At 46.8% G+C, this 24,934-nt stretch overlaps 9 protein-coding genes across 9 annotated transcripts; 4 read left to right on the forward strand and 5 right to left on the reverse strand.

Annotated features, from left to right (window-relative positions):
- Window positions 1–672: 672 nt before the first annotated feature.
- PG994_004192 (uncharacterized protein) lies at window positions 673–1,379 on the reverse strand (the record flags this gene model as incomplete). Its single annotated transcript, XM_066855601.1, has 2 exons — window positions 673–1,034; window positions 1,100–1,379. The coding sequence occupies 2 exons, from the start codon at window positions 1,377–1,379 to the stop codon at window positions 673–675; spliced, it is 642 nt and encodes a 213-aa protein (XP_066717768.1).
- An 886-nt stretch (window positions 1,380–2,265) lies between these two features.
- Window positions 2,266–2,724, forward strand: PG994_004193 (uncharacterized protein; the record flags this gene model as incomplete). Its single annotated transcript, XM_066855602.1, has 1 exon — window positions 2,266–2,724. The coding sequence occupies one exon, from the start codon at window positions 2,266–2,268 to the stop codon at window positions 2,722–2,724; it is 459 nt and encodes a 152-aa protein (XP_066717769.1).
- Window positions 2,725–3,397: 673 nt separating this feature from the next.
- Window positions 3,398–3,773, forward strand: PG994_004194 (uncharacterized protein; the record flags this gene model as incomplete). The annotated part of the gene is made up of 2 exons (XM_066855603.1): window positions 3,398–3,534; window positions 3,605–3,773. 2 exons carry the CDS (start codon window positions 3,398–3,400, stop codon window positions 3,771–3,773), a joined length of 306 nt encoding a protein of 101 aa, XP_066717770.1.
- Window positions 3,774–6,209: 2,436 nt separating this feature from the next.
- PG994_004195 (uncharacterized protein) lies at window positions 6,210–7,766 on the forward strand (the record flags this gene model as incomplete). Its single annotated transcript, XM_066855604.1, has 5 exons — window positions 6,210–6,365; window positions 6,467–7,059; window positions 7,120–7,184; window positions 7,238–7,313; window positions 7,367–7,766. The coding sequence occupies 5 exons, from the start codon at window positions 6,210–6,212 to the stop codon at window positions 7,764–7,766; spliced, it is 1,290 nt and encodes a 429-aa protein (XP_066717771.1).
- Window positions 7,767–8,834: 1,068 nt separating this feature from the next.
- On the forward strand, window positions 8,835–10,857 carry PG994_004196 (uncharacterized protein; the record flags this gene model as incomplete). The annotated part of the gene is made up of 4 exons (XM_066855605.1): window positions 8,835–9,249; window positions 9,281–9,330; window positions 9,441–10,590; window positions 10,721–10,857. 4 exons carry the CDS (start codon window positions 8,835–8,837, stop codon window positions 10,855–10,857), a joined length of 1,752 nt encoding a protein of 583 aa, XP_066717772.1.
- Window positions 10,858–11,205: 348 nt separating this feature from the next.
- Window positions 11,206–11,940, reverse strand: PG994_004197 (Pyranose dehydrogenase 1; the record flags this gene model as incomplete). Its single annotated transcript, XM_066855606.1, has 1 exon — window positions 11,206–11,940. The coding sequence occupies one exon, from the start codon at window positions 11,938–11,940 to the stop codon at window positions 11,206–11,208; it is 735 nt and encodes a 244-aa protein (XP_066717773.1).
- A 956-nt stretch (window positions 11,941–12,896) lies between these two features.
- Window positions 12,897–14,265, reverse strand: PG994_004198 (uncharacterized protein; the record flags this gene model as incomplete). Its single annotated transcript, XM_066855607.1, has 5 exons — window positions 12,897–12,941; window positions 13,002–13,616; window positions 13,694–13,750; window positions 13,803–14,079; window positions 14,141–14,265. 5 exons carry the CDS (start codon window positions 14,263–14,265, stop codon window positions 12,897–12,899), a joined length of 1,119 nt encoding a protein of 372 aa, XP_066717774.1.
- Window positions 14,266–15,795: 1,530 nt separating this feature from the next.
- PG994_004199 (uncharacterized protein) lies at window positions 15,796–17,019 on the reverse strand (the record flags this gene model as incomplete). Its single annotated transcript, XM_066855608.1, has 1 exon — window positions 15,796–17,019. The coding sequence occupies one exon, from the start codon at window positions 17,017–17,019 to the stop codon at window positions 15,796–15,798; it is 1,224 nt and encodes a 407-aa protein (XP_066717775.1).
- Window positions 17,020–17,083: 64 nt separating this feature from the next.
- On the reverse strand, window positions 17,084–18,214 carry PG994_004200 (uncharacterized protein; the record flags this gene model as incomplete). Its single annotated transcript, XM_066855609.1, has 1 exon — window positions 17,084–18,214. One exon carries the CDS (start codon window positions 18,212–18,214, stop codon window positions 17,084–17,086), a length of 1,131 nt encoding a protein of 376 aa, XP_066717776.1.
- Between the last annotated feature and the right edge of the window lie 6,720 nt (window positions 18,215–24,934).

Consider the following 24,934-nt stretch of genomic DNA (forward strand, 5'->3'; position numbering starts at 1 on the left):
ATGCATCGCGACCGTCGCATTATTGCTTTTAGCCTTCAGTCAATTCCCGGTCCCGTCTCTTTGGATCTGTCTCCCGATTGGGCCCAGCAGCGCATCTCTGTTCCTGTCATTGCGCACAGACTCACCGTTTCCCGGCTAGATGAACCGCAACGGCTCCAACAGAGTGCTGCGGGGAGCCCACTGCATCGGAATGGCCGAATGGGTCCGACTACCTTCCGGCTAGCGATGATTGGGCAGGAGATGTCAGGACAACACTGGAATTGATACCAACAACTATCACTCAGATCAACCGAATGGAATGGAACGGAATGTTTCAAATCGTTGTTTCTAAACATGCACATTCGTCTGCTGCTACAGGCCCTAAGCGGAGGTGTGTGGATCGAGCCAGTTCTTATCACTCCAAATTAAGATGCTACGTGTGCCGACGATCCACCCGGTCCATGAATCTGCGGCTCGGGGGTAATCCGGGTCCCGACGATCTAGGGCTGCGGTTATTGATGGATACCGCCCAGAAACCTTTGGTCCAAAAAAGGGAGACACCGGAAACAAAAGCCAAGGCCAATCAGAAAGCTGTGGGTATACAAGGCCGACCCCCTCTCCCGCTCCGATGCAAGGTCTCCAGTAATCAGCTTCTGTCTTGCGGCATTTTCACAACCTCCTTGCCCCCTTCCTTCACGCACCAAAGATCGTGTCGATGACATCCGCCGTTGCCGCCACGTGTGCGAACTCCCCGTCCAGACTGGCCAGGCTCACCCGGTGCACCCTCTCGGCGTCGAACCCGCCTTTGGCATACGTCGCACACGCGTCGCCGACGAGCAGGATGTCCCCCTCGGAAGTGAGGGTGGTGGTGGCCTTCTTTTTGGTCTGGCTATCATCGCCGTAGGCAGTGTCAGCAACTTCATCCACGATGCGCAGGTTCCCCGCCATGCGCGTTGACGTGCTGACGCAATGGTCGGTCGTGAGGCCGCAGAGCACCAGCCGCCGGACGTGATGGGAGGCGCAGGAACGCCTCCAGGCCCGTGCCGATGAAGGCGCTGTTTACGTCCTTTGGTCCAGACGGTCTCTCCTGCCGCTGGCGCCGCGAACGGCTGCGGGACACCGTCGACCACTATGGTTTTGTCCGGGTGCAGCATTGAGTCCGGGCTGATGCTGTGGTGGTGAACGTGGCAGATGAGAACCTGCCCATCGTCGTCGTTGCCATCAGCCGGAGATGGATCATTGGTCTTGGCGTTGTGTGTCCGCGCTTGGGTGAGGAGTTTGGTAATGTTGGCCTCGCACTCTGGCGTGCTGCGCTCCGTTCCCCAATGCGACGGTGGGAGAAAGCCGTTCTGGACGTCGATCAGAATGAGCGCCGCCTTGGTGCTCAGAGCAGGCTTCATTGTAGGGCTCTGCGATAGCTATTTTGGGGAATCTGGGATTATAGCAGTATCCCAAGCTTGCGTGCACCATCCACCGGAGACGTCCTCCTAGATATGCACAAGGCGAGTGAGTGCTATGAGTCATGCTTGGCGAGCTATTCGTGGTTCGTCGTAGACTTCATTTGTCAGCTGTCTCCGACTTCGCGCTGCTAGTGGCGTTAATTGGCTGTATAGGAAAGGTGGGAAGAATAGAGACCCACAAAGACAAATAGGACTGCAGTAGTCACGACTACCTGTTGTTCCGGATTGACTGCGTCTCGTGTTAATACTAAGCAGGCAAGTCTTGCTATCTCTAATTTGAACTGATTCTCTCTTATGGCTCCTATAGCGCGACCAATTGTTCCCTATAGTTCCTCCCAGACACGCTAACTCTTTGTACTACTACATGAATATTTATATTGGGCAAGATATCAAAATCACCGTCCCTAATCGACAATTCTGTCCTCACGCAAACCTGCGAGGAGCTATGCTCTAGTCGGGAAAGTCAGAACCATAGTTGGGGTCGTGTAGTTGAACCGCCATTGCACCGCGGACGAACTTAGCCCTTACATATTATTTCGTTGGTACGCTGGGGCTGTGTAACAAATATATGCTTGCCCGCTTACATTTGGTCGATTAAACGTTTAACAAGGCAGCACTTCGATCATACAGGCGTAATCCTATCTGAAATGGATACAAGCCACTCAATGATGCGGGGTTGCCTTGGGTAATAAGATCTCTCTTCACTCAACGACTGACATGAGTTTTCTTCTACCCCTTACAACCCCTTTCCAGTGGGGAAAGATCTGCAATTGCCGTCATCGTCCGGTTGGTTCATCAACGATACCCCTACGCCCGATTTTCAATGATGGCTTCTTCTGAGAATCCCGCCCTCTCGCAGTGGCCGCCAGCGGTGCAACAGCTCCTGAAAGCCGCAGGCAGGACCGAGCCCCGGGAACTACGGCACCACACGTACGCCGACAAGACCCACGGTAACGAGGACCGCTACGAGGTCTACATCCCCGTTCAGGACACGGACGATGGGGCGCGCCTACGAAGAGATGGCTCGCCGCAGACGACGAGCGCCGGCGCGCCTACATGCTTGCGCACGCGCATGAGAGATGGGGTCGTGGTCCAGGTCAGGCACGCCTTCGTCATGGACGGGGGGCAAGGAGTACAGCATCGGGCAGCGAGAGGCGCCCGCGGCCTGGAAGGCGATGCGGGAGATGGAGGACCGGCGCCAGGGGGCGGACGACGACGAAGATTCGGCCGAGTGGAAGGAGTTTGTGCAGTACTTCAAGGCCCATGCCACGAGCGTTACGGATGAGGAACCGGAAGCGGCTTCCTGTGATTGTAGCGATTGCGAGGGAGCTAAGTAGGCAACTGTATTCCGTGGCTACCGAGCTCCGCCGCGGTTTTCTGACAAAGCGCAAACCCTCAGTCCTACAGGAGCAGTAGTACGTGAGACTAGGACATTTCTTCCACCGAAACGACAATTCAGTTACTGGTCATGCACACGATGTGACTGACCCTGACTACATCATCTTGGCCTGAAAATACCGAGGCTCTAAGTGACAACCACATGAGATCTGCTCTCACACTAATGACAATTCTGTGCGAGCAGCAATTTTCGGGACAGCTTGTTAGTGGTGGCTGTTACGACAGGATAGGCCGGCTGATACATGGGAGGAGGTATGACACCAACCGACCGAAGGAATTCAATATATACACTAGCCAGTAACCACCAATCCACGCTGTCCGACAGTGCAAACATGCATCGTATGATGGGATCTACCCTAGAATACAATCCCTAAGTGATAGTGTATTATTAGGTAGGTATTCTCCCGAATCGGCCGGGTCGTCTTTGAAGAAGAAAACCTGCCGAGGCTCTGATCTTCATCGTGTTTCACGGGGGCCTGACCTGCACCTTGAGACGAGGTATCATATGAATCAAAAGGATCCAACCAGGACTGGGAATTTTGTCCAAATCGAGAACCAGGATGAGAGAGAGTAAGATACAAGAGCCAACATTCAGCTATCGAGCTGTCTCTACGGGCCGCCTTCCCTTTGTGGCCCAAGAAGACTGCACGGCCGCGCTGATCTTCCCCACGCCGTCGGGTCCTACATACAGCCCGCGGTAATTACTAGAACCCCTGGTGGAAGCTAGCGCCTACCTGCCAATACTTAGACCATGATTCCCACGAGAGCCCCGGCGGCGACTTTGACAATGATATCCTCCAGGAAGACGCGGACACCCTCATGTCCGTCGTGTCCGGGTTCGCCGGCGGCGAGATCGTGCGAGACGCGGTCATCAAGTTTACTTGCGACTGCATTGTGGGACACTTTGCCCTGCGAAGGCTGGACCAAGCTCGCTAAGTATGCCTTGATCGGAATATGAATATTTTGAGTGAGTCCCGGGAATCTGTGCTAACTGAGTCGGAACTGTGACTACTATTTCTTCCTTGATGCATTTCCTATCTTTTTAGAAGGATTCCCCTTTAACACTATTATTTATTGGCGCCTCTGCCTGTGGCATCAGGCTACGCCACTAAATTTCGTCCCAACTGCCCTAGTATCTCCATTCGTATTGGGAACTCACTTCGAGACATATTTCATCCCTCCTTGTGGGATAAGTTCTACTACTGCAGCAATCGGCGACTAGTCTAGTTAGTGTAGGGCTTCGCCGGCTATCCCCCGTTGTCCCCGAGCCCATCACGTCCTTGGGAACATTTCCCAGGCCTGATCGTGTCGCAATTTGTAAAAGTCCTTGGACACTGTGATGTTATCCCCAGAGAATTAACAGGTCTGCTCGAACATAACTGGCCTGAGCTATACACGTTTCTCTTTGGTAATAGAATAGAAGCAATTTGGCGGCTGAGTATTACAGGGGCAAACTGCCCTTTTAACCAGACCACCAGGTCATGGTGGTTCCTTACTACACGCCCAAAAGGCCTTAGTAGGGCCTAAGTACGTGATAGCATCACAGACCGGACGCAGAAGCGAACCATCATCCCGGGGAATTATGGCACGATCAAGTCTTCCTTGGAGGGGTAAACGAAGTGTTCACAAACTGGCTACCCTTTATGATCTAGGGTGCTGCTACTAGAACTACTAGGGGAAATTTCGCGAGATGGTGTGGAGACATGCTCCCCTATCTGCCTACGTTGGTCGCCGAGGACCCCTGCCCCCCTTACTTTGCCTGCGCTAACACAGTATGCCCTTGTGTAAGTAGTAAGCAAATGTGAGGCTCCCCCATTGGTGTAAATACCCCAATCCCAATGCATTGACTTCTTCCTCGCTGGCGGCCCTTTAATTGCAAGTTGCCCGTGCTGCCGCTGTTTCCTATACGCAAGCCAGATTTATCCGTCTCGGTGTTTCCTATATTAGCGCGTCGCCTAGGCTCGGGTCAAAGACCGCATTCGGCCTTGGTAGGAAATTGTCTGGTGCATTGATGAGACGGTACTATCGGTATCATCAACCGAGCCCAAACGACTTACCGACAGGCTACCAGCGAATGCTCAATGGAACCCTTACTATGGCGCTCCGTAGGACGTTGCCAAGGAGACATTTGCGCTGTTGCGCAATTTGTTTGACTGCTTACCAGGATGGCCGGATTCTCAGCGGATGTTTTACTAGCCGGGTTGACAGACAGCATACGCCGGATGAACTCTGCGAATCAGGAAATCCAGCTTTAGGGCTGTGGCGTTCTTTCGCGCTCGCGAGTGGCTGAAATCGGAGCACTAGAAGTCTTCCGTTTATGCCATCCTGCACGCAACATGGCACGAGGATCACGCTGGAACGTCGGCTGGAAAAGTCTGCCGCCACCCTAGCGCCGACGCCGTTCCAAGCCCAAGGGTTAGACTCCGGATCAGCAATCGCCGCCTCCACATGGCGGGGATTTAAAGTTACAACCCTGATTCAGCTCTGACACAAGGATGATTCTTTGAGAGAGGTTTTGGTTGGCAATCCCGGGTTTCTCGATGGGATCTATCACGATTCATGATCCTGGCAAAAGAGATCCACCGGTTCATGCCCTCTGGGACGAATCTCTGACAAACTCAATTCTCGGTTCAGCTCGGATGGAGCAACCGGATCTGGGCGTGGCCCCGAACTTAAAATTGACAAAACGTTGCACCCGAACCAGACGATAATGGAGACGGACCATCCGTAGGGCTAGACCCAGAGTAGAACCAGAGCAGAACAACAGAGGTTAGAAAAACAAAGGTGATAGGAAAAGTATGTGTCCCGACCTGCTTGCCAGCTCGTTTCTCAGCGCATTCACGACAATGCCTCTTTGACTTCGTGGGCTGCATCAGGCCATGTGGACGAAAGAGAGGGGGCATAAACAGGCTATTGCGGTTGCAGTGGACCGGGCTGTCGATCTTGTTCGGGGATCATCCCGCCCCATATATCTCAAAGGATCCTCGCCTTTTGGGGTTTAAGCAGCAGCTAGCCTCGCTGGTAGACTTGTTTACCTACATATATACGTGATTGCCAAGAAATGCGGGCTGATTCATGAACAATGCCAATATCCGACGGCCCCGGGACTACCATTGGCTGGGGCGGAATTAGCTGTCAGGTAGGAAGCAGGTAGGCAGAATTGTCATGGTGCATTAGCGAGAGGAATGGTAGGTAGCCGTCCATAACTACAGACATCTCCAACTTGAATAATTCGAATAAGAATCGGGCGCAACCCGAAGCTTGCTCGACCCCATCCATTCCTTTTTGTCCAAATTAACAACCGCCGATCAGTCCGGGGGACTGTTGCAACCTTGCAATCGCCTTCAGCGACGACGCCGCTGCCGGTTCGCTATGGATTACGACGGCGAGTCCAGAGCCCCGCGGCTCCTAGCTGCGACCTGGTCGCTGAGTGTGGCAGCTGGCATCTTTCTGGCCCTTCGAATATACTGCAAACGGAGAAGATCGACCGGCTTGTGGTGGGACGACCACTTGATGATCGCGGCCTGGGTGAGTAGTATTTTGCTTCTCTTTCATTTTTATCCGTGCTTCTGGCTTCATCTGAGAGCATCGTATCTTCTGGGGATACCTTGTCATGCCCTATGGTCCAGGAACCCCGCCACCCTATGGCCTCGCTCATCACCGCTACAGATCTCCCTGGTCATCTCCGTGTCGATCAACACATACATCACCACCCTCGGCATGGGCCGCCACTACTCGACCGTCAGCCCCAGAACAAGATCGCCATCAACCGCGATACCATCATCGTGGCCGTCTTCGGCATCATGTCGAGCGGCCTGAGCAAGACCTCGTTCGCCGTCACGCTGTACCGGCTATTCAGCAACAGGTGGATGCGCTTCTTCCTCCTCTTCCTCGTCATCACCATCAACCTCTTCCTGAACTCGGTCTGGGTCACGGGCTTCGCCAAGTGCACGCCGATAGAGAAAGTCTGGGATAGCAATGTGCCGGGTAGCTGTTGGGACAAGAAGCAACTTGCTAAATGGCAGTCATTCGCTTCATGTATGACATCCCCCTTGGTAATACAAATTGCTCACCTCCCTGGTGATACTGATATTGTCCGTCCAGATTACAGTTCCATCGTCGACTTCGTGCTGGCATTCCTCCCCTGGAAGACCTTGCTCAAGATGACCATGCCACTTCGAGAGAAGATTGGTGTCACAGTCGCAATGAGCATGGGAGCAATGTATGTCATACGTGACACTAGTCCGCGATATGTTTTGTTGACTAACTAACGTTCTATTAGTGCTGGTATCACTGGAATCGTCAAATCAGTCTTGGTTGCGACCATAACAGACCCGGACATCACTTGTAGGTGGCATATCAAAGAAACGTGGCTCGCCATCGACTAACAAAACCTGCAGATAGCCGTGTTGACCTCACGATATGGACAATTGCTGAGCCGGCAGTCACGATCATGGCTGCCTCTCTACCCGTTCTGTACGCATATATAAATACTCCTAATCATGGGCTGCTGCTAACAAGATGACCAGTCGAATGCTGTACCGCGAGCTGCGCAGTAGCCAGCGGAGTTACTACAAGAACGGCGCTTCGTCGAATCGATACGGCAGGACCGACGACAGAACGGGCAACCGGCGCAACACCATGACGGGCACCGGAAAGCCGAGCCGGAAAGGAAGCTCGGCCAACATCATGTCAACAACGGGCTGGCAAGAATCCCAGGAGGCGCTGCAGCGCGATCTCGAAATTGGCACGGGGGCGTCACGCTCGGCATCAGGGGTGCGGTCTCCGGAGCACGGGATCATGAGGACGGCAGAAATCACAGTCCATTCATCGCCCAAGTCACCGAACAGTGCGGCAGACTCGTTCGAGATGGTGTCCTTCGACAAAGAAAGACTTAAGTCTGAGACGGTTACATGGCGTGGTAGTTAGCACTGAAACCATTAACTATATAGCTTAGAATAAAATATACCCTGACTATATTATTTAATAACCCATGCTAATACTTGAGAAGTTGGACAAACTCTAATATTCCCTTGCTTTTTCAAAACTAGACAGAATCGCTGCCAAGAGCCGGTTTGGAAGGACTATACTAGGTTAATTGGTTTCACCTCTCATGCCCGTCAACAACCAACGGCTTTTGGTAACAGTCCTAGCGCACGCAACATCAGCCCTGGAGCGCTACGAGGAGGTAAATTGTAAATGATGGCAGAAGGTATAAGGCGAATGCTTCCGCGGCCATATATTAAGAACAAGCTTGTTCTAGCATCGGGTGCCATCACATCTACCAAATTATCATGATGCCCTCGAGGCACCTGGAATCCGACTTTTAGCCGGGAAACGGCGCGGAAGATTGGCTGGCCGGTAAATATTCATGCCGAATCAATAGAGGCAGACGGGGGCCCTATGTCGCACGATTTGAGCAAAAATAACGAACGTTGCGGCGTGGCATCAGTACTACTAAGCCAAGGGAAGGGCCTCGCTTACTGTCTAGCCTATAGATGATGCTGATTGTGGATACGGACAAGCCTCACTAAGGGGCGAGCTGCCTCCCCGTTTCGGTCCTTTCTGGCAACGCTAGTTTACAACAGGCAGCTGCTAAGTAGAAGTCGCACCAGTGTGCGATCTCTATAGGGAAGCCAACCAGCGGTCCGCGGCCCAAAGGCCGCACGACCAGGAACGAGCGGCCGGTTGGCTCAGGTGTAGGGGCGCATTAATTTCCGCCTGCCCCATCACTCCATTGATTTTGGCTGTGCTGTAATGGATGACAAAGTCCTCGAATTCTTCCTTTTCGGCCGAACGAGGGAGAGAAAGGGGACTAGTGGCAGCACCCCTGGGACGTCTGGCTTGGCTGCAGTCGACTATTTCTAGAACAGGATGATGGCCGCCGCGTTCCTGACGACCAGCTGAACTCTGTTCCTTCCTTCGTCCCTTACCCCTTTTACGTCACCCTACCGTTCGTTTTGATCTGTCGATCTTCATTTGTGTGACACCAAAGCCATGCCGGCCTACTCCCTAATCCGCGTGGCGTACGCCGCCGTCGCTGCGGGCTGTCTTCTTGTCGATCACGTCGCCGGTGCGCCCCCTGGACCATCACCACCACCCATCCCTGGCCCAGCCACACCGGGCCCGTCAGGGCCGCCAGCAGGACCGACGCCTCCCCGGGGCGACGGGCATCCAGGAACGCCGGTCCGCCTCGCCAACGGCACCTACCGCGGCGTGCACAACGAGCACTACCAGCAGGACTTCTTCCTGGGCATGCCGTACGCGCAGCCGCCCGTGGGGACGCTGCGGTTCGCGCCGCCGCAGCCCCTGAACACGAAGTTCCCCGATCGCGATGCTTCGGCTTACGGGCCCATGTGCATCGGCTACGGCTCGGATACCGTGAACAACGGTAACGTGGTTAGCGAGGACTGTCTGACCATCAACGTTGTGCGCCCGGCCAGGTGTCAAGGAGGGCGACAACCTGCCCGTTACCGTCTGGATCCACGGTGGTGTAAGTCTCCCATCCCCAACTGATATTAGCTCGAAATGCCCCGAAAATTTAGACGGCACATCTCGATGTGGTCTCATCTACCCTCTCCGCCTTTTGCTAATTAACTACAGAGCTACATCATGGGCGGCTCCTCGGACCCCCGCTACAACCTGACCTACATGGTCGACCAGTCCGTCAAGGCCGGCACGCCCATCGTGGCCGCCTCCATCAACTACCGCCTGAACAATTGGGGCTTCATGTACAGCGCCGAGCTGGCCGCGGCCGGCGCCGGCAACCTGGGCCTGCGCGACCAGCGCCAGGCCCTTCGCTGGGTCAGCGAGAACATCGGCGCCTTCGGCGGTAGCAAGGACAAGGTCACGCTGTGGGGCGAGTCCGCCGGCGCCCGCTCCGTCGGCATGCAGCTCGTCGCCTACGACGGCCGCAGCGACGGCCTGTTCCACGGCGCCATGATGGAGAGCGGCAGCCCCGTCGCCATCTTCGACACCGCCGACAACTGGCAGCCCTACTTCGACGCCCTGGTCCAACAGACCGGCTGCGCTTCTGCGTCTGACCGCGTCGGCTGCCTCCGCGACCTGCCCTGGGAGACCCTCAACGCCCTCTTCAACAGCTCCGCCCCCGCGGCCGGCGCCATCAACGGCGTCATGACCCCGCCACTCAGCGCCGTCATTGACGGCGACTTCATCACCGGTCAGGGCGCCAACCTGCTGCGCGAAGGAAAGTTCGCCAAGGTGCCGCTGCTGCTCGGCAACAACTTCGACGAGGGCACGGCGTACGCCATGAAGGGCATCGACACCGACGCCGCCTTCACCAGCTTCGTCGCCAGCTCGACCCAGAAGGGCGACGCCGTGGTGTCCGACATCGCGCGCCTGTACCCAGACGATCCGCTCCTGGGCATCCCGGCCTTCATCATGGGCCGCCTCGCCGCGGTCCCGTGGGGCCTGCAGTTCAAGCGCTCGGCGGCCTTCGCCGGCGACTTCCAGCAGCACAGCGGACGCCGCATGCTGGCGCAGACGTACGCGGCCGCGGGGCAGCCCGTCTACTCATACCTGTGGAACCTGCACGTCAACGGCATCCCCATCGAGGTCGGCGCCACGCACTTCCAGGAGGTCGCCTTTGTCTTCAATAACGTCGAGGGGAAGGGGTACAGCGCCAGCCCGTTCGCCAACAGGCCCGAGACGTACGTGCAGCTCGCCGACATGATGAGCCGCATGTGGGTCGCTTTCGTGGCCGGCGCGGACCCCAATGCGTGGAACAAGAAGAGTAAGCAAAACTTCCCATCACCCTTAAACCCAATGGTTAGAAAAAAACGACTTGTGTTCATTTCCTTTCTATCCGATCCGCCCTTAAATGTGAGTGCTAACAGCTGAGAAAGAGTGCACCCACCACACAGACATTTGGCCACTTTACGCCGGCACCGACCCGGAGGATCTCGTCTTCGACGTCAACGCCACGGACCTGCACTACACCACCAAGGACGACTACCGCAAGGAGGGCATCGCCTACATCATCGACAACGTGTACAACTGATTTATACGGCGTGCTGAGATGGGAGGTGATATTCCATAATTAGAAATAGAGCATAGAATCTCTAGGTATAACGTGGTTGTAGTAATGTACCATGGACTGCAGAATTATGTGCATGAAATGAGGTCCGAATCTGTTCATATCCGACCTTTCATCAAAAAGGGAGTTTGGAACACATGTACCAAACTCCATTGAATGCTACGGCCCATTACCCCTGCCGAATCAGATCCGCCGCCTTCTCCGCCACCGCGTACACCGTAGCCTGCCGCAGCGCCCCCGGGATCAGCGGCATGACGCATGCGTCCACCACGCGCAAGCCTGGAACCCCGTGCACGCGCAGGTTTGGATCGCTCATGTAGCAAGGATGACCTCTTTACTGGCAAAGACGTCGCGCCAAGAGTTGTCTTTTCCTGAAACAAACCGGACCCCTGTAGCGCGTAACCCCTCGAACAAGATCTCTTGCGCAGTCTGGCCTGTGATTAGCTTCAGGTTTGATCGAGTGCGATTGACTGTATCGTAATATGCCTTCCTCGCCGTGGAACGTGTCATATCTCGTGCATCAATAGTTGACGATACCCAGTATGCCCCGGGACCGTACCCAGCATTGGACTCCCCTGGAAGCTGTAGCCCCGGCTCTTGGTCATTGACGTCCCAGAATGCTGCCATATCTGGGTACTGGAAGTCTGGAGTGTGCGTGTGGACTGGCCCGTTACCGTAGAAGCCCTCATCCCACAAGATGTTCCACGCAGCGGCCGTATCCGCCGAAGGGGGCGTGAAGGTGCTGCTCTTCCGGAAGTATGGCAAAAGGCCCTCCCAACCCCAGCCGGGATTTCCGAGGGCCTCCCACGCGTCATAATCGGCCCTGCTACCACGGAGATAGCCCATCCTGTTTAGCACTGAGCCGCCACCCACAACCGCCGCAACAGCGACGTCCCACTGTGAGTTGTTGAGATTCGGCACAGTCGCCGATTTTGGTCGCATCATGACACTGGTGTCCAGGCCAGTGGCGTAGTAGGGTACAATGACTTGCGGCTTGTCATCGAAATCGCCACGCTCAATCACTAAAACCGACGCTACCAGGGACATCAGCTATTCACAAGATAGAAGGCTTCATCAATTGATAGGTGTATGGAATTACTCTGGGGGTCTTCGGTCAGGCGATTCGCGACGACCAGGCCAGAGGTACCGCCGCCAACGATCACATAGTCATATGTATCAGAGGCAACGCCGTTAGCCCCTTTGGCGGCAACCGCAAAGGCCAAGGAGATCCAGCACATTTTGAAATGGTGTGAACCTAAAATCGAAGGAAACTACCCAGTTGCCGTGGCAAGACTCTTGGCTAGAATTGACACAGCATCAACAAGATAAGACATATGGGAATAACATGGGGATCTCGTATCTATATGGCCACCCAGTTTTATCGATCGGGGCATCGCAATGGCGACTAATGCCAGAACATAGGAAAGACTTGCATGCGGCTAACCTTGATCGCATCTAGATTAGATTGTTAGACAAATGCGACGTGCTACAACATGTATGCCTATCTCACAGCACATCCGATATAACGTCGAAGGCAGATCTATCGCATTTCGTCGTAGAACTAACCAATCTTGAATAGATTTGATCCCGCCCCGCATAAACCTATACAATTTAATTGGTTCCGACCCTATGTAGAGGGTCTCATGATGGCGTAGGTGCATGGAAAAGGCTTTTGGGGCCGGGAACAGTCTTGCATTTACGATTCTTGCACCGGTTGAATAGAGCCCTTCCGCAATGCGCTTCCAACTCGAAATAGCGTCCTGAAATACGCCAACCGATAAGTTGGTATTTGACTACCCTGGCGGTTGTTGTTTTTCAGACCACACACCGCGTTCCTCTCCTTGGGATACCATGCTCCTGATCCCACAGCGAATATACAGTAGATTTCAACGTTTAGAAACAGTTTATCCCATATCTCATCCCAGCCCCCTGAAAATAAACTTTCCTATGTTCTCCCAGTTACTAGGAAAGATGACCATATCCTCTGATGCGGGCGCCCTATCTTAATCTTCGATATATGCAAAAGGGTTACCAAGTGGCCCAGGACCCTGTAGGACCGTAGGTCATTGGACAGATTTATAATCGCCAAAATACATGTCACCATTTACCGTTTGCGTACCGTTGACCACGTTGGACTGCACCACGTTACCCCAGATGGTGATGCCGCTGGGTTGTTTGCTTGCTTCCGCCAGCATGAGCCCCTTCAACGGGAGGCTATTCACTCTAGCAAAGCTCCGACGCAGCTTTCCGTCCGGAGTCCTCAAGTCGTCGATCCATATTTTCAGTTCTCCCGTGAGACTCAGGAAGCCCAGGTCGTCCGGGCTGGAGAAGCGCACCATATCTCGGTGGTTGCTCCGGATTCCAACGGCGGTGTATCCATGCAAAATTGCCGATGACTTCGGCACAACCTCACCAATTCCCGGTAGCGGTAACTCCTCGTAGAAGCAGGAAATATTGATTGAGGGATATCCATCACAGGCCCTAGAACGGAGCATCGTGTGAAAGTCATCCTGGATCCTTGATAGGACTTCCGAGTCCCTTCTCAACACTCCCAAGTTCTGGGCGTTGGTGTTTTTGATGAGCCCGATCAGCTTGGCGAGGCGTTCCGCCGATGTCGCCAGTCCGGAGCCGGAATGGGGCGTACCAAGAAACAGGATTCCATAGGTGCATTCCAGTATGGCCCGGAGGTGTTGCTCGGAGCTGTTCTGAGACGCCAGCAGGGCCTATATAAGGATAACGTTTAGCATTATGTGACCAAAGTAATTGTTTTACTGTCATGTATGACAATACGTTTACTCACATCTTCGCACATTAGCCCGCCCATGCTATGGGCGACGAATATGATAGGACGATCGACCTATATGCCAGTTAGCGGACTGGAACGCGACATGGATATGATATCAACAAACACTTTTGCTCTGGGCCCTATAAGCGGAGAGCAGATTGAGGAAGTTCCTTGCATGGTTGCCAATGGTGTTGCTCGATACCACGCCACGCACGCTGACGGGATTCGAATCGTAACCGTAGGTGAGAATGCGGCAATCTGGGGTTTCCAACGGCAAAAGTGTCTCGAGCCATGAGGATTCGGAACTCGGGGCCTTCCAAGTTCTGTCGCGGTCGCCTTTGAGGCCGTGGACGAAAATCACACTTCCAGGGGTGGTCAGCCAGTCCGCGACCCCATCCACCCTTGAATTTGGCCCCCAAAACCACAATCCAAACACATCAGGCTCGAAGGTTTTGTACTTACTCTGCAGCGGCTTCTGCTGGTTCGGTCGGCTCATAAAGCAATTTGATGCCGTACTTCTGCTTTGTGTCATCTGCTGCGATTGTCCTCCAGGACGATGTCCATGATCTTCGAGTCAGGAATGTCATTGTGAAATCCGCGGGAGCAGCAGCTCTCAAAATTTCGGTCGGGCAGTCAGTCAGTCAAGACTCTGTGCGTGAGAGGAGCAGGCCTTTACGTAGGGGGAAAAGCAGGCTGTGAAGAAATGGTAGGGGTGGGTGGAGACATGCAACGGGATGCCTACTGTGCACCCAATAAGGGGCGGAATAAGACTTTGAGGCGGTTCATTCGTGCTGCTGGATGCAGCCAAGGTACACAGTCTTATCTGGGGTCAGCTTTTATCAGAACGGGCGTGATGCTAGGTCGATCCCACTCGGGCACTGTACATGCAATGTATTGATCCCCAATATTTTCGTAGGTGAGCTGGGGAACATTGACTTGAGGACTACTTGCATGCTCATCTGAGAGGCATCCCGTCGCCCATGAGACGGCATTGCACATCGGCCAAGACTCATTTATGCCTGGATACAAGGCAACCAAGCACCTGCCTGGCCCCATGAAATGTATTTATCCAAGGCATTTTCCTTAATAACAAAAACCGCCTTGTCTTCTGTCCCATCCAACCCCAGTCTTTGACTGACACCCACCTCTCTGCGATCCACACAAGACCCGGTCCGGGCGGCTTTCTACAATGTCGACTTCCAGAAAATCTGGTTCTTCCACCATCACCACCTTGTCAGATCTGAAAGGAACCCCGAAGGATGGTGTGAGACTGGGGGGCATCACACTGCCAAGTTGCCTGACACGCAGGTGGACATTCCCCGATTGCACTCAATGCAAGTATACCTGACATGATCTAACTGACCACAAATCCTACAGGACGATAAAGCCAAGGCCCATAGCGACAACAGCAAGGCGGACCAAGAGAAAGGAGTGGAAATACATGGCAATGTGACCCAATCAGTTGTGAATAAAACAACCGATATCAAAGGGAATGTCTCCTTCGGTTCGTTCCACCCCCTTCCCCTCTTCCAAATACGGGGAATTCCCCGTTCGGTTGGGTACAGTCGCTTACTAGGTCGCTACTTGCATTATTATAGCGGGGGTAAAGGTTACTGAGAAGGTATGTAAACACATCGCATCACCACGAATAACCCAACGCTCCCCCCCGCCGCATGAAGCAGAACATGCCTACTCATTCCATGTGTACAAGCCGACGACCCATGGGGAAGTGAGGAAGGCTGTAAAGACGGAAAATTTCTCGAATGTGCCAGTTTGCGTTGGGGGAAACGTTGACGAGTCCGTGGTCGCCAAAACCTTCACGATGACCGGCAATCTGACATTTGGTCGGTTTGAAAAGGAGAGCTGTACCAAGTGATATATCTATCCAGAAGTTTTGGGTGCTGTAGGGAAGACATATTCCCAATACTTCTTACAATGTCTTTAGGTAATATCATATTGAAGGAGGCAGTCCCTTGTCGAAACATTTCGGCTATGAAGCACGACTTCATGGTGTTGATGATTACTAGATGACATCCGCCAGTTTTCGTCTTATTTGGATAGAGATCTTTAAACCAACTACCAATCAGATCAAATTACATATTATCTTGAAAACCTCTTCATCCTCTTAGCTGTGGCACATGGTGGTTCTGCGACGCTCCCGAAACAGGTCTACTTTCCTCCCTTTCGGTAAACTCCCGGGAAGAGCGCGCCTCATTCCTGTTCGGCTCTGACTGGGCGACGGGGCTTTTGTAAGCCCTCTCAGTGTGGTAATGATAACCATCGAAGGAACTAGGTACCGACCTAGACGGTAGGGGCGACCCGTTGATGCTCGTCAAGCGCGCCGGGGAACCCCCGATGCTGGCCACGCGTGGCGGAGTAGGCGCTGGAAATGCGTCTGGATTCGGTGCAGAAGGCGGAGTATCGGCGCTCAGTGTCATCGAAAAGTCCCGAACACGCGTCCGTGGCATACTATTGCTGTCCTCTGGCGCCCTTGAGTTCTTCGCCAAGCTTGGGTTCGTAGGCGTCCCGTCGTGCACATGGATGCGATCGAGATGGGGCGGTCTGCAGGGAGGCGACCAAGACCTTCCGATACTTGATGACATCTGCGCCTTCGCGGCGCGCTGTTGGAAGCTGGAAGAATCCCCACCGGCTTCAGAACCAAATGCACTTTCGACATGAGCCTGGAGGGAGCTATTGATCAGCGATCGAGGCGGTGATCGCAAGTTGCTCTCCGTTAGCCCTGCTTCAATATGAGTCTCCGGTATGTGAATATTCGAGCTGAGGCCTGACGGCGATGGCATTGGTACCATTTCCTGCAATATACTGAACGGGTTTGTGTGGTATATCGGGGTCGGCAGGTGGAGGTGCTGCTGAGACCCGACATGACTGTAATGCTGCGCGGCGAACGGGTTCCTGCTATGGTTGTAGAGATGGTGGCGTACGCTTTCTGGACGCCCTACCATCGTATGTTGCGAGTCTAGTCGCGAAGAACCGAAAGTGGCATGGAGACTATCATTCCAAGTGGACCTGGACAAACCACGGTCCATCTGCGGTGTGATCAGTTCTGAGTGATGGCCAAGGCTGCCAGGGTATAGCAGAGATTGAGTCTCTTGGTTGGTGTTGCCGTACATATGCGGGCTACCCATCTGTGAGTGGGTGAAGCCCTGGTGCTGACCGCTGCTGACTGCTGTGCGCTGATCCTGATCCAGATAATCGTTCACGTCTATCACCGGCTTTATCGTGTCCCTGATGACTCGATCCGTGTCCTGCTGGATCTCTAGCTTGAGCTTTTCCAGATCCAACTTCCGTTTCTCAGCGCCAATGATCTGCGTAGCTTCCATCCGGACCCGGGCCTCAATGTTGTCCTTGTACTGCTGGAGCTCCTCGGCTCTCCGGCGTTTCATCTCAAACTCGTGCTCCAGCCGCTTCTCGATGTGCTGTTTCCGGAGCTCTTCCCTCATCGTCATCTCCTCCTGCTCCCTCCTCTCCGCCATTATCTGCTCCCGTATTTCTCTTTCCGAGGTACAGCCGCTTCTCGGCCTCCCGCTTCCTGCGTTCCTGTTCTTCCGCCATCTCGGCCTCGATTCGTCTTCTCAGATCAGCTTCCAATCCCAGGAGCCTCTGTTCTTCCGATTTTCTAATCCTTTCTTCTTCCCTCAGTCTCTCTTCTAGCTGCTCCCTAGCCTCGATGACCGCCCTATTGAGTTTCTCCTGGTACTCTCGCCGGGCCAGTTCCTGCTTTTCATCCTCCAGCCTCTTCTGAGCAGCGGCCTCCAGCTCGGCTTTGGCCTGCTCCTCCTTCTTCTGTGCGCGTGCCTCTGTCTTCTTGGCTTTGTACAGTATCTCGCTCTCTCTGTCTTTGGACCTGAATGTATGAATGAGATCCTCTTTATCCGCTACCTTCCTCTTGTTTTCTTCCAGCTCCTTCATGACTTTCTTCAGCTCAGTATTGATCTCATCCTTCCCGGGATGAGTGCTGTTTCTCACAGGTGGCACCGGTGGTACTGGTAGACGATCTGCCGGTGGCGGCTGTGGAGGATTAAAGGAAGGGAAAGGCTGCGGCGGATGATATCCGTAGTTGGGAGGGTAGTGCGGCGGTGGATAATGACTTGCTTGAGGGTAGTTGACCGGTTGCGCGTAGTTAAAGCCCTGATCTGGATATGTAGGTGGCCCATAAGGTGGCACTCCCCCGAAGTAGGGAGGTGCAGTGTACTCGTCCTTGACCGCGAATGGGTTAAAATCTCTATAATTATAATAAGGTGCCATCTCGCCTAGCGGCCTAGGCCTAGGTGGTGTATCGCGGTACACTGGGTCAGGGTAGTTGAATCTGCCGCCCGCGTACGACTCATCCGGTTCACGTCTCCCCACGTAAGGCGGTTGTGGTAGGTGCGCTGCGCGGTTCTCCGTAGTACCAACTCTCCAATTGTCCTCCTCTTCTTCCTCCTCCAGTTCCTGTAGACTGCCTGCAGGTCCTCGGCTTGGACGTGATCTTCGCTCTGGCCTTTTCGGCCGGGGGTTATCGTAGGTATCAGACATTTCGAAACGCTCATCCCAAGAATCCGAGGCATCCCTGCCTCTATAAGAGATCTTGGCGTTACCTGGCAAGGAATATCGCACAGAGTAGCCTGACGGCTCCTTTATAACCAGGTCTCTCATTCGCTCATTGAGTTTTGCGTGTTTACCATTTCTGGCGGGGTCGACACGGTTGGGTGTCCTGGAATCTTCCCCCCTGATGGTCCAGCAGGGTCTGGTTCATCTCGATCTGGGGCATCCTGAACAGTTCCGCTGCCACTATGATGGGATGGTCGTGGTGGCGGTGGTGATGGCGATGGCACCGGTGGTGGTGTGTCAATTGAACCAGTCTTGGGTCGAAATTTATCAATTTCATCCATTCCATCTAATGGAATGGAATCGATTGAGTCGCTGTTGAAGCTGCCCGTCATATCGTTTCCTCGAGACAAGAACTTGTTTCACGGTCTTATCGGCCTTCTCACTGGATGGAAGGATCAATCGAAAGATTGAACATGAAAACAGTGGAACTAATCGACCTTGAACGATTGACATCCCAGATTATCTCAGACTAGTGCGCCACGGTCCGAGGCCAAAAAATATCCCATAATACTGAGAGGAGTGCGCGTATCAGCACGTCCAGCCGACTTGGTCCGTATTACCTGCATGCGTAGCCATGCCCCTCATTAGCCTCTTGGCAGTGACCAGTGACTACACTGTATGTGTAAAGATATAACGAGAAGGCTGTGCGGGGTTTGAGACATGGCAGAGTTGCATACTGGCAGGGTAAGCTGACAACAGGTGGTTGCAGTCTACGGGGCATAACCATGTAAGCTAAAGCACCCCTCCACGGACCACCCCTTCGCGGACCAGAAAACCCACCAAACACACCCTTTCAATTTAAAGTCATTTCTATAGCTAAAAATTAGTCAGGATATGTTATTTTCTAATATTTTTAATAATAATATAGTCCTTTATTTCCGTTTTATCGTTTTTATTCCCTCTATATCGTTCTGCGGCCTACTTAGTACTTTAACGTTAATAAATTCGTCTTTAAATATAACTTTACTTCTTAACCTCCGCTTAGCCCGTTATATATTAGTTATATAAATAAATCGCTATCCCGATATAATTCTTACTTTTTAATATATTTTAATAATTCTTTTATTAAGTTTAACTTAAAACTAATTAATTTAAGCTTTAAAGCTCGCGATTTTATTAATTTATTCGTTAAAAGCTTTATTAACTTTATAAATACAGAGTTTTTAAAAAAGGAGGTTAAAAATAATTAAGTTTTCTTAGAGCGCTTAAAGCGTTAAAATTATATTACTCTTTTTTTAAAGTTATAGCATTTTCGGACGTAAAAGAATATAAAAAAAGGTTAAGGCTATGAAGAAATTTATAAAAGTGAGATATTCGCTTGTATAAGATATTCGCTTATGGGATACGTTATTCGTTAAAGGCCTTATTAGTTTTATAAATAAAGAGTCTTTAAGAAAAGAGGTTAAAAGTAAAGTTTATAGCGGCTAGCTTTTAATTATTATTTCTTAATACCTAACTACTAAAGGGTGTTTTAATAGGTATTAAAGCTAATTCGGCGATAAAATCGGGCGTTAATTCTTTATTAATTACTAAAGATAGCTCTAGATATAGTTAAGCAACACCTTTATCCTCTAGGATAACATATTTTAATAATAAAGGTTTCGATTAATCTCGCGAATAAATCCTAGCTATTTTTTAAATATTTTAAATTATTGAAAAAGTTAAAACGTTAATCTTAACCTAGCGGTATACTTTTAATATATTTAATTTAATAGGCTTAAGTTTAAAAACCGCGTTTAAATATATTTTTAAAAGGATCTTTAACTTTTTTTAATAGCTTAAAAGCCCTTATATTTAAAACTTATACGATATAATTATAATATAATTTATTAAAAACGAGCTATATTTTATTAATAAAATAAAGCTATAAAAAATCTTTATTTATATATAAATTATAGTTGTTATAAATTAAAACGACCTATTTATTATTATAACGAGACTAATTATAAGGAATAAAAATATCCTAAATTTAATTTAATATTATAGAATTATTAGTCCACCTTTTAAGCGATACTTTAAACCGCTAATTATTTTAAAGATAGCCATCTTAGTCTAAAAACCACTAACTTTAAACGTCGGCCCCCTTAAAAATAACTAGCGGCGAGAGGGCTACCCTATCACAGCCTATACACTTTAGGGTAGTAATTTATTCCCTTTTTTCGACGTTTTTTTTAAAAAGTAAATAATTAGTAGCTTCGATAACCACCTAGTGGTTACCGCTAACGCCTTAGCCGATACTTATTTCGTTAATATTATAAAAGCGTTTAAAAAGGATATTAATTAACTTTAAAGTATTAAATCTATTAAAAAAACGTTAATATTAATAATAATTATTTTATTAACGTAGCTATAATTAATTATTTTAAACTTAATAGTTTTAACGAACTCGTTTTTAATTAAAAATCGGGTATATTAACGTTACCCTAGCGTATAAAACGCCTTAGAAACGTTTAATATCCGTTAAATTATATATTTAAATTTAATAAGCGTTAATACGAAGCCTAGTCTAGCTTAGCTAATAACTTAATTCGCTAATTAAGTCTTAAAAAATAGTAATAATACTTACCGGTGTTTATTTAACTCTTATCGCGTCGATATACCGGCTAAACGCCGCATAACGTAAGATCGGTTAATATCCTATCTACGGACAGCTTCGCAAATACCTAGTTCGAGCTTTACGTTATATATCGTAGCCTACGCGCGCCTTTAAGTATTAAATAACGATATAAAAAAATAACTAAAAAAAACGAATAAAATAATAATAGTATATATAATTAAGAGGTAAAGGTAATAAAAGAAATCTATAATATTATTTAAAAATCTAACGCGTTTATAAAGCGAAACGCGGTAGTCCGTAAAGGGGTGGTCCGTGGAGGGGTGCTTTAGCTTAGTCTTTATTGGCCAAGTTGTATCGCAGCTTGACCGCTAGCCCAGTGACCGAACTTTGAGCAAGGCTGTTAATATACCAACCGAAACCACCATGATGAGCAACCAACCAACCATACAGCCTTGGTAAGCCACCAACCAAGAGCCTTTTAATATATCACACTAGTTAACTAAGAGATTACCTTAGTAAGCTACCTGGTGATTTAGGTATATTAAGTTAATATAAAGCTTTTTTTTATTAGATTTAATTATATATCGTGATAATTTTTAATATTATTATTTTATCTTAATTAATAAATCGAATAAAAAGCCGCCCTTTATTAAAATATAATATTATAATTTTTAATATTAATATTATACCTCGCTATTGTTAAATTAATTAAATTAAACCTTTAATTATTATTAAATCGTAGACGTAAACCTTTTTTAATAAATATTATTTTATTAAATTTCGATAATTACGATTAAGCCGCGCGAAGCTTAAGTTTAGATTCGATTTTTTATTTAATAATAAAAGATTTTAAATCTATAAAATTTATATTATTAATTAAACTCCGCAATTTAAGATTATTATTAATTAAAGCTTATAGAATATAATAAGTTATTGTTTTAAAAAATATTATATTACCGCGTTTATTAATAAAAAGAAGTCGAGAAAAGAGATTAAGTATAATATTAATATTTAACCGCTTATATAAAACTTAATTAATAAAACGTTTATAAAAATAGAGTATCTTATAAATTAATTAAAGCTTTTAATAAATAATACTTTTAATAGCTATTAATTTAATAAATCGTTAATAACTCTTTACTTTTTAAATTAAGCTTAAAGAACTCTACGTTATTTATATATATTTAAACCTTTAAATTAAAGCACGCTAAGCTTTAATAAGCCGAAATATTATATGAATATAAGTTATTTTCGAATTTAAACGTTACTAATAAACTGTTATTTAAATAAGTTTAACGTATCCCATAAGCGAATATCCCATACAAGCGAATGTCCTACTTTCATAAATTTCCTTATAGCCTTAACCTTTTTTTATATTCTTTTACGTCCGAAAATACTATAACTTTAAAAAGAGAGTAATATAATTTTAACGCTTTAAACGTTTTAAAAAGATTTAATTTTAAGCGTATAAAAGGCTATATTAAATTATTACGTTTTATTAAAAACTTTATAGCGTAAACAAAATAATTAACCTATACGATACGAAATACCTACGAATTTTCGAAAGCTTTTAAATTTCAAAAAAATGCGATTATTTAATATGTTATTAATTTAAATACGCGATCGTTTCTTCCCCGATTAAATAATATAAAAAATATAACGAATTAATTATTTAATTTACGTAACGCGGGACGCGTCGGCGTTAATTAGGCCTTTAACTTCGTATAATAATAATTAAACCTTTGAACGCGTTTTAATCGAAGAATTAATTATTAAAGAATTTTTTATAAAGATCCCGACGCGTATTACGCGTAATTTACCTTTATATAAAATATAATTTATAAATATAAGATCTAAAAGGAAGATATTTATAACTTTAACGAAACCGGCTTTTTTATAAATTAAATCTCGTTCGAAATAATCGTAACTATTTTTAATTAATACGGAAAGCTTAAAATAATATAATAAAAAAACCGGGAATAAGTTATAATTATTTAGGGCGTTAAATTACACGGTTACGCTATTCCTCCGTATATTATTTTTACCGGGAAAACGTACTTTTTTTAATACGAAAATAGCTTATTACCGAGAAACTAAGTGATCGTAATTATTAAAAATAATTAAACTATAAATAAAAAAGGCGAGGATTAAATTCGATATTTTAATTAATATATTAAGTTTTATATAAAAAATCGTTATCGCCTCTTAATTTTAAACGGCTACGAAAGCTATTATTTAATAATTTTTAAGCTCTATTATAAAAAGAACTCGATTATTATATTTTATATACTTTCTTATTTATTATATAAACTTTAACCTTTTAATATCGGCTATTTTTATATATTAAAAAAGGTATATAAAAAAGAAATTAAATATTTTATACGGGCGTATATTATTTATATTTTAAAAAAAGACTTCTTATTAACGTTTTTAAAAACGTTTTAAACGACTTTTACCGTTTTAAATATATAAAAAAGTTTTTAAAAAATAAGACTTATTCCGTATAATCCGGAATATATTATTTTATAATTAAATATAAAGCTACCTATTTTAACACTTCCGGGGATATCTTTTGGCCTATTTATTCCTTAAAAATTAAAAACTTTAAATAACCCGATTAAAGTTTAATCTTAAACTAAATACGTTTAAAACCGTATTATATAGTATTAAAATAACTTTCCGATATTTATTTTAATTAGTTTTAATTAAATCGTAAAGGTTATAACGTATATTATATACCGAATTACTTTTTTAAATAATAAAAACACGACATTTTAAAAAATAAATAAAATACTTAGCCGGCGCCGCCGTATAAAAAAAACGGTTATAAAATAAAAAATTATTTCGTATATAAATTAAAAAAGACTTATATTTTTAAAAAAACGTTAATAAATAGTTATAAAACGAATCGCGTCGGAAAAATAATTATATGAAAACGTTTAAAACACGCTCATAACGTTATAAAATTTACGGAAAACCCGGGCATAATACGCGTACTTATTAAAATAATATAAAAATATTTAAAAATAAAAATTCCGATTAATTTTAATATATTAAATACGTTATAATAAAATTAACTTATATTTTATTAAAAAGGGTATTAAAAAATAGGATATTCGCTTATATAAGACATTCGCTTATAAGATACGTTACTTTATTTTTAATAAATAATGTATTATTTATAAAATAAATATAAATTGTTTTACGTGCTTTTTTCGTAACGCGTTAATTAATTAACTTTAAAAGATTATTTTTAAACTTTTAAGAATTACCGGTTATTATATTAATAAAAATATTAATAAATTTATAATTAAATTTATTAATATATACAATATTTATAATAAGGTCGAGTATTTTATACTTAATAACGCCGGTAATATAAATACTATAATAAATTATATTAGTTTTTAACTTAGTTTTAATAAAAGTTATTAACGCGGTCGTTACTTCGATTATATTTTAAACTTAGTTATTAAAGTAGTATTAAATATTTTATTAAACGATAATAACGATATAATTATATACTTAAAAAAAGGGGCAAGAAATAACCGTTAATTATTATAAATAATAGCGGAAAGAAAAACCGGTTAATAAGCTTTAAATTACCTCATAAGCGAGCTATATATATAAACGAGCTGCGTATTTTAATTAACTTTCCTATAATTAATTTTATATTAGCTTTTCTCTTTTAATAAGTATAGAATTAAAAATAAAGAAAAAAGGTTTAATTTAACGCTTTAAGCGTTTTAAAATAATTCGAAATTAAGTATATAAAAAGCTATAGCGATATATTATATTTTAAAGTCCACGTTACGTAGTTAACGACGCGGAATTCGATTACGATCCGAAATCTCTATAAATTCTCAAAAGCTTTCTAATTTTAAATAGAAATCAATTATTCGATATATTATTAATCTAAATACGCGATCGTTTTTCCCCGGCTAAATAATATAAAAGATATAGCAAATCGATTACTTAGTTTTATAACGCGAGACGCGTCGGCGTTAATTAAGCTTTTAATTTTATATAATAATAACTAAACCTCTAAACGCGTTTTAATTAAAAAATCGATTATTAAAAAGTCTTTT

This window comes from Apiospora phragmitis (genome assembly GCF_038363925.1).
Source record: "Apiospora phragmitis strain CBS 135458 chromosome Unknown utg000005l:1.0-4161743.0:1.0-4166827.0, whole genome shotgun sequence".
Taxonomy (NCBI): domain Eukaryota; kingdom Fungi; phylum Ascomycota; class Sordariomycetes; order Amphisphaeriales; family Apiosporaceae; genus Apiospora; species Apiospora phragmitis.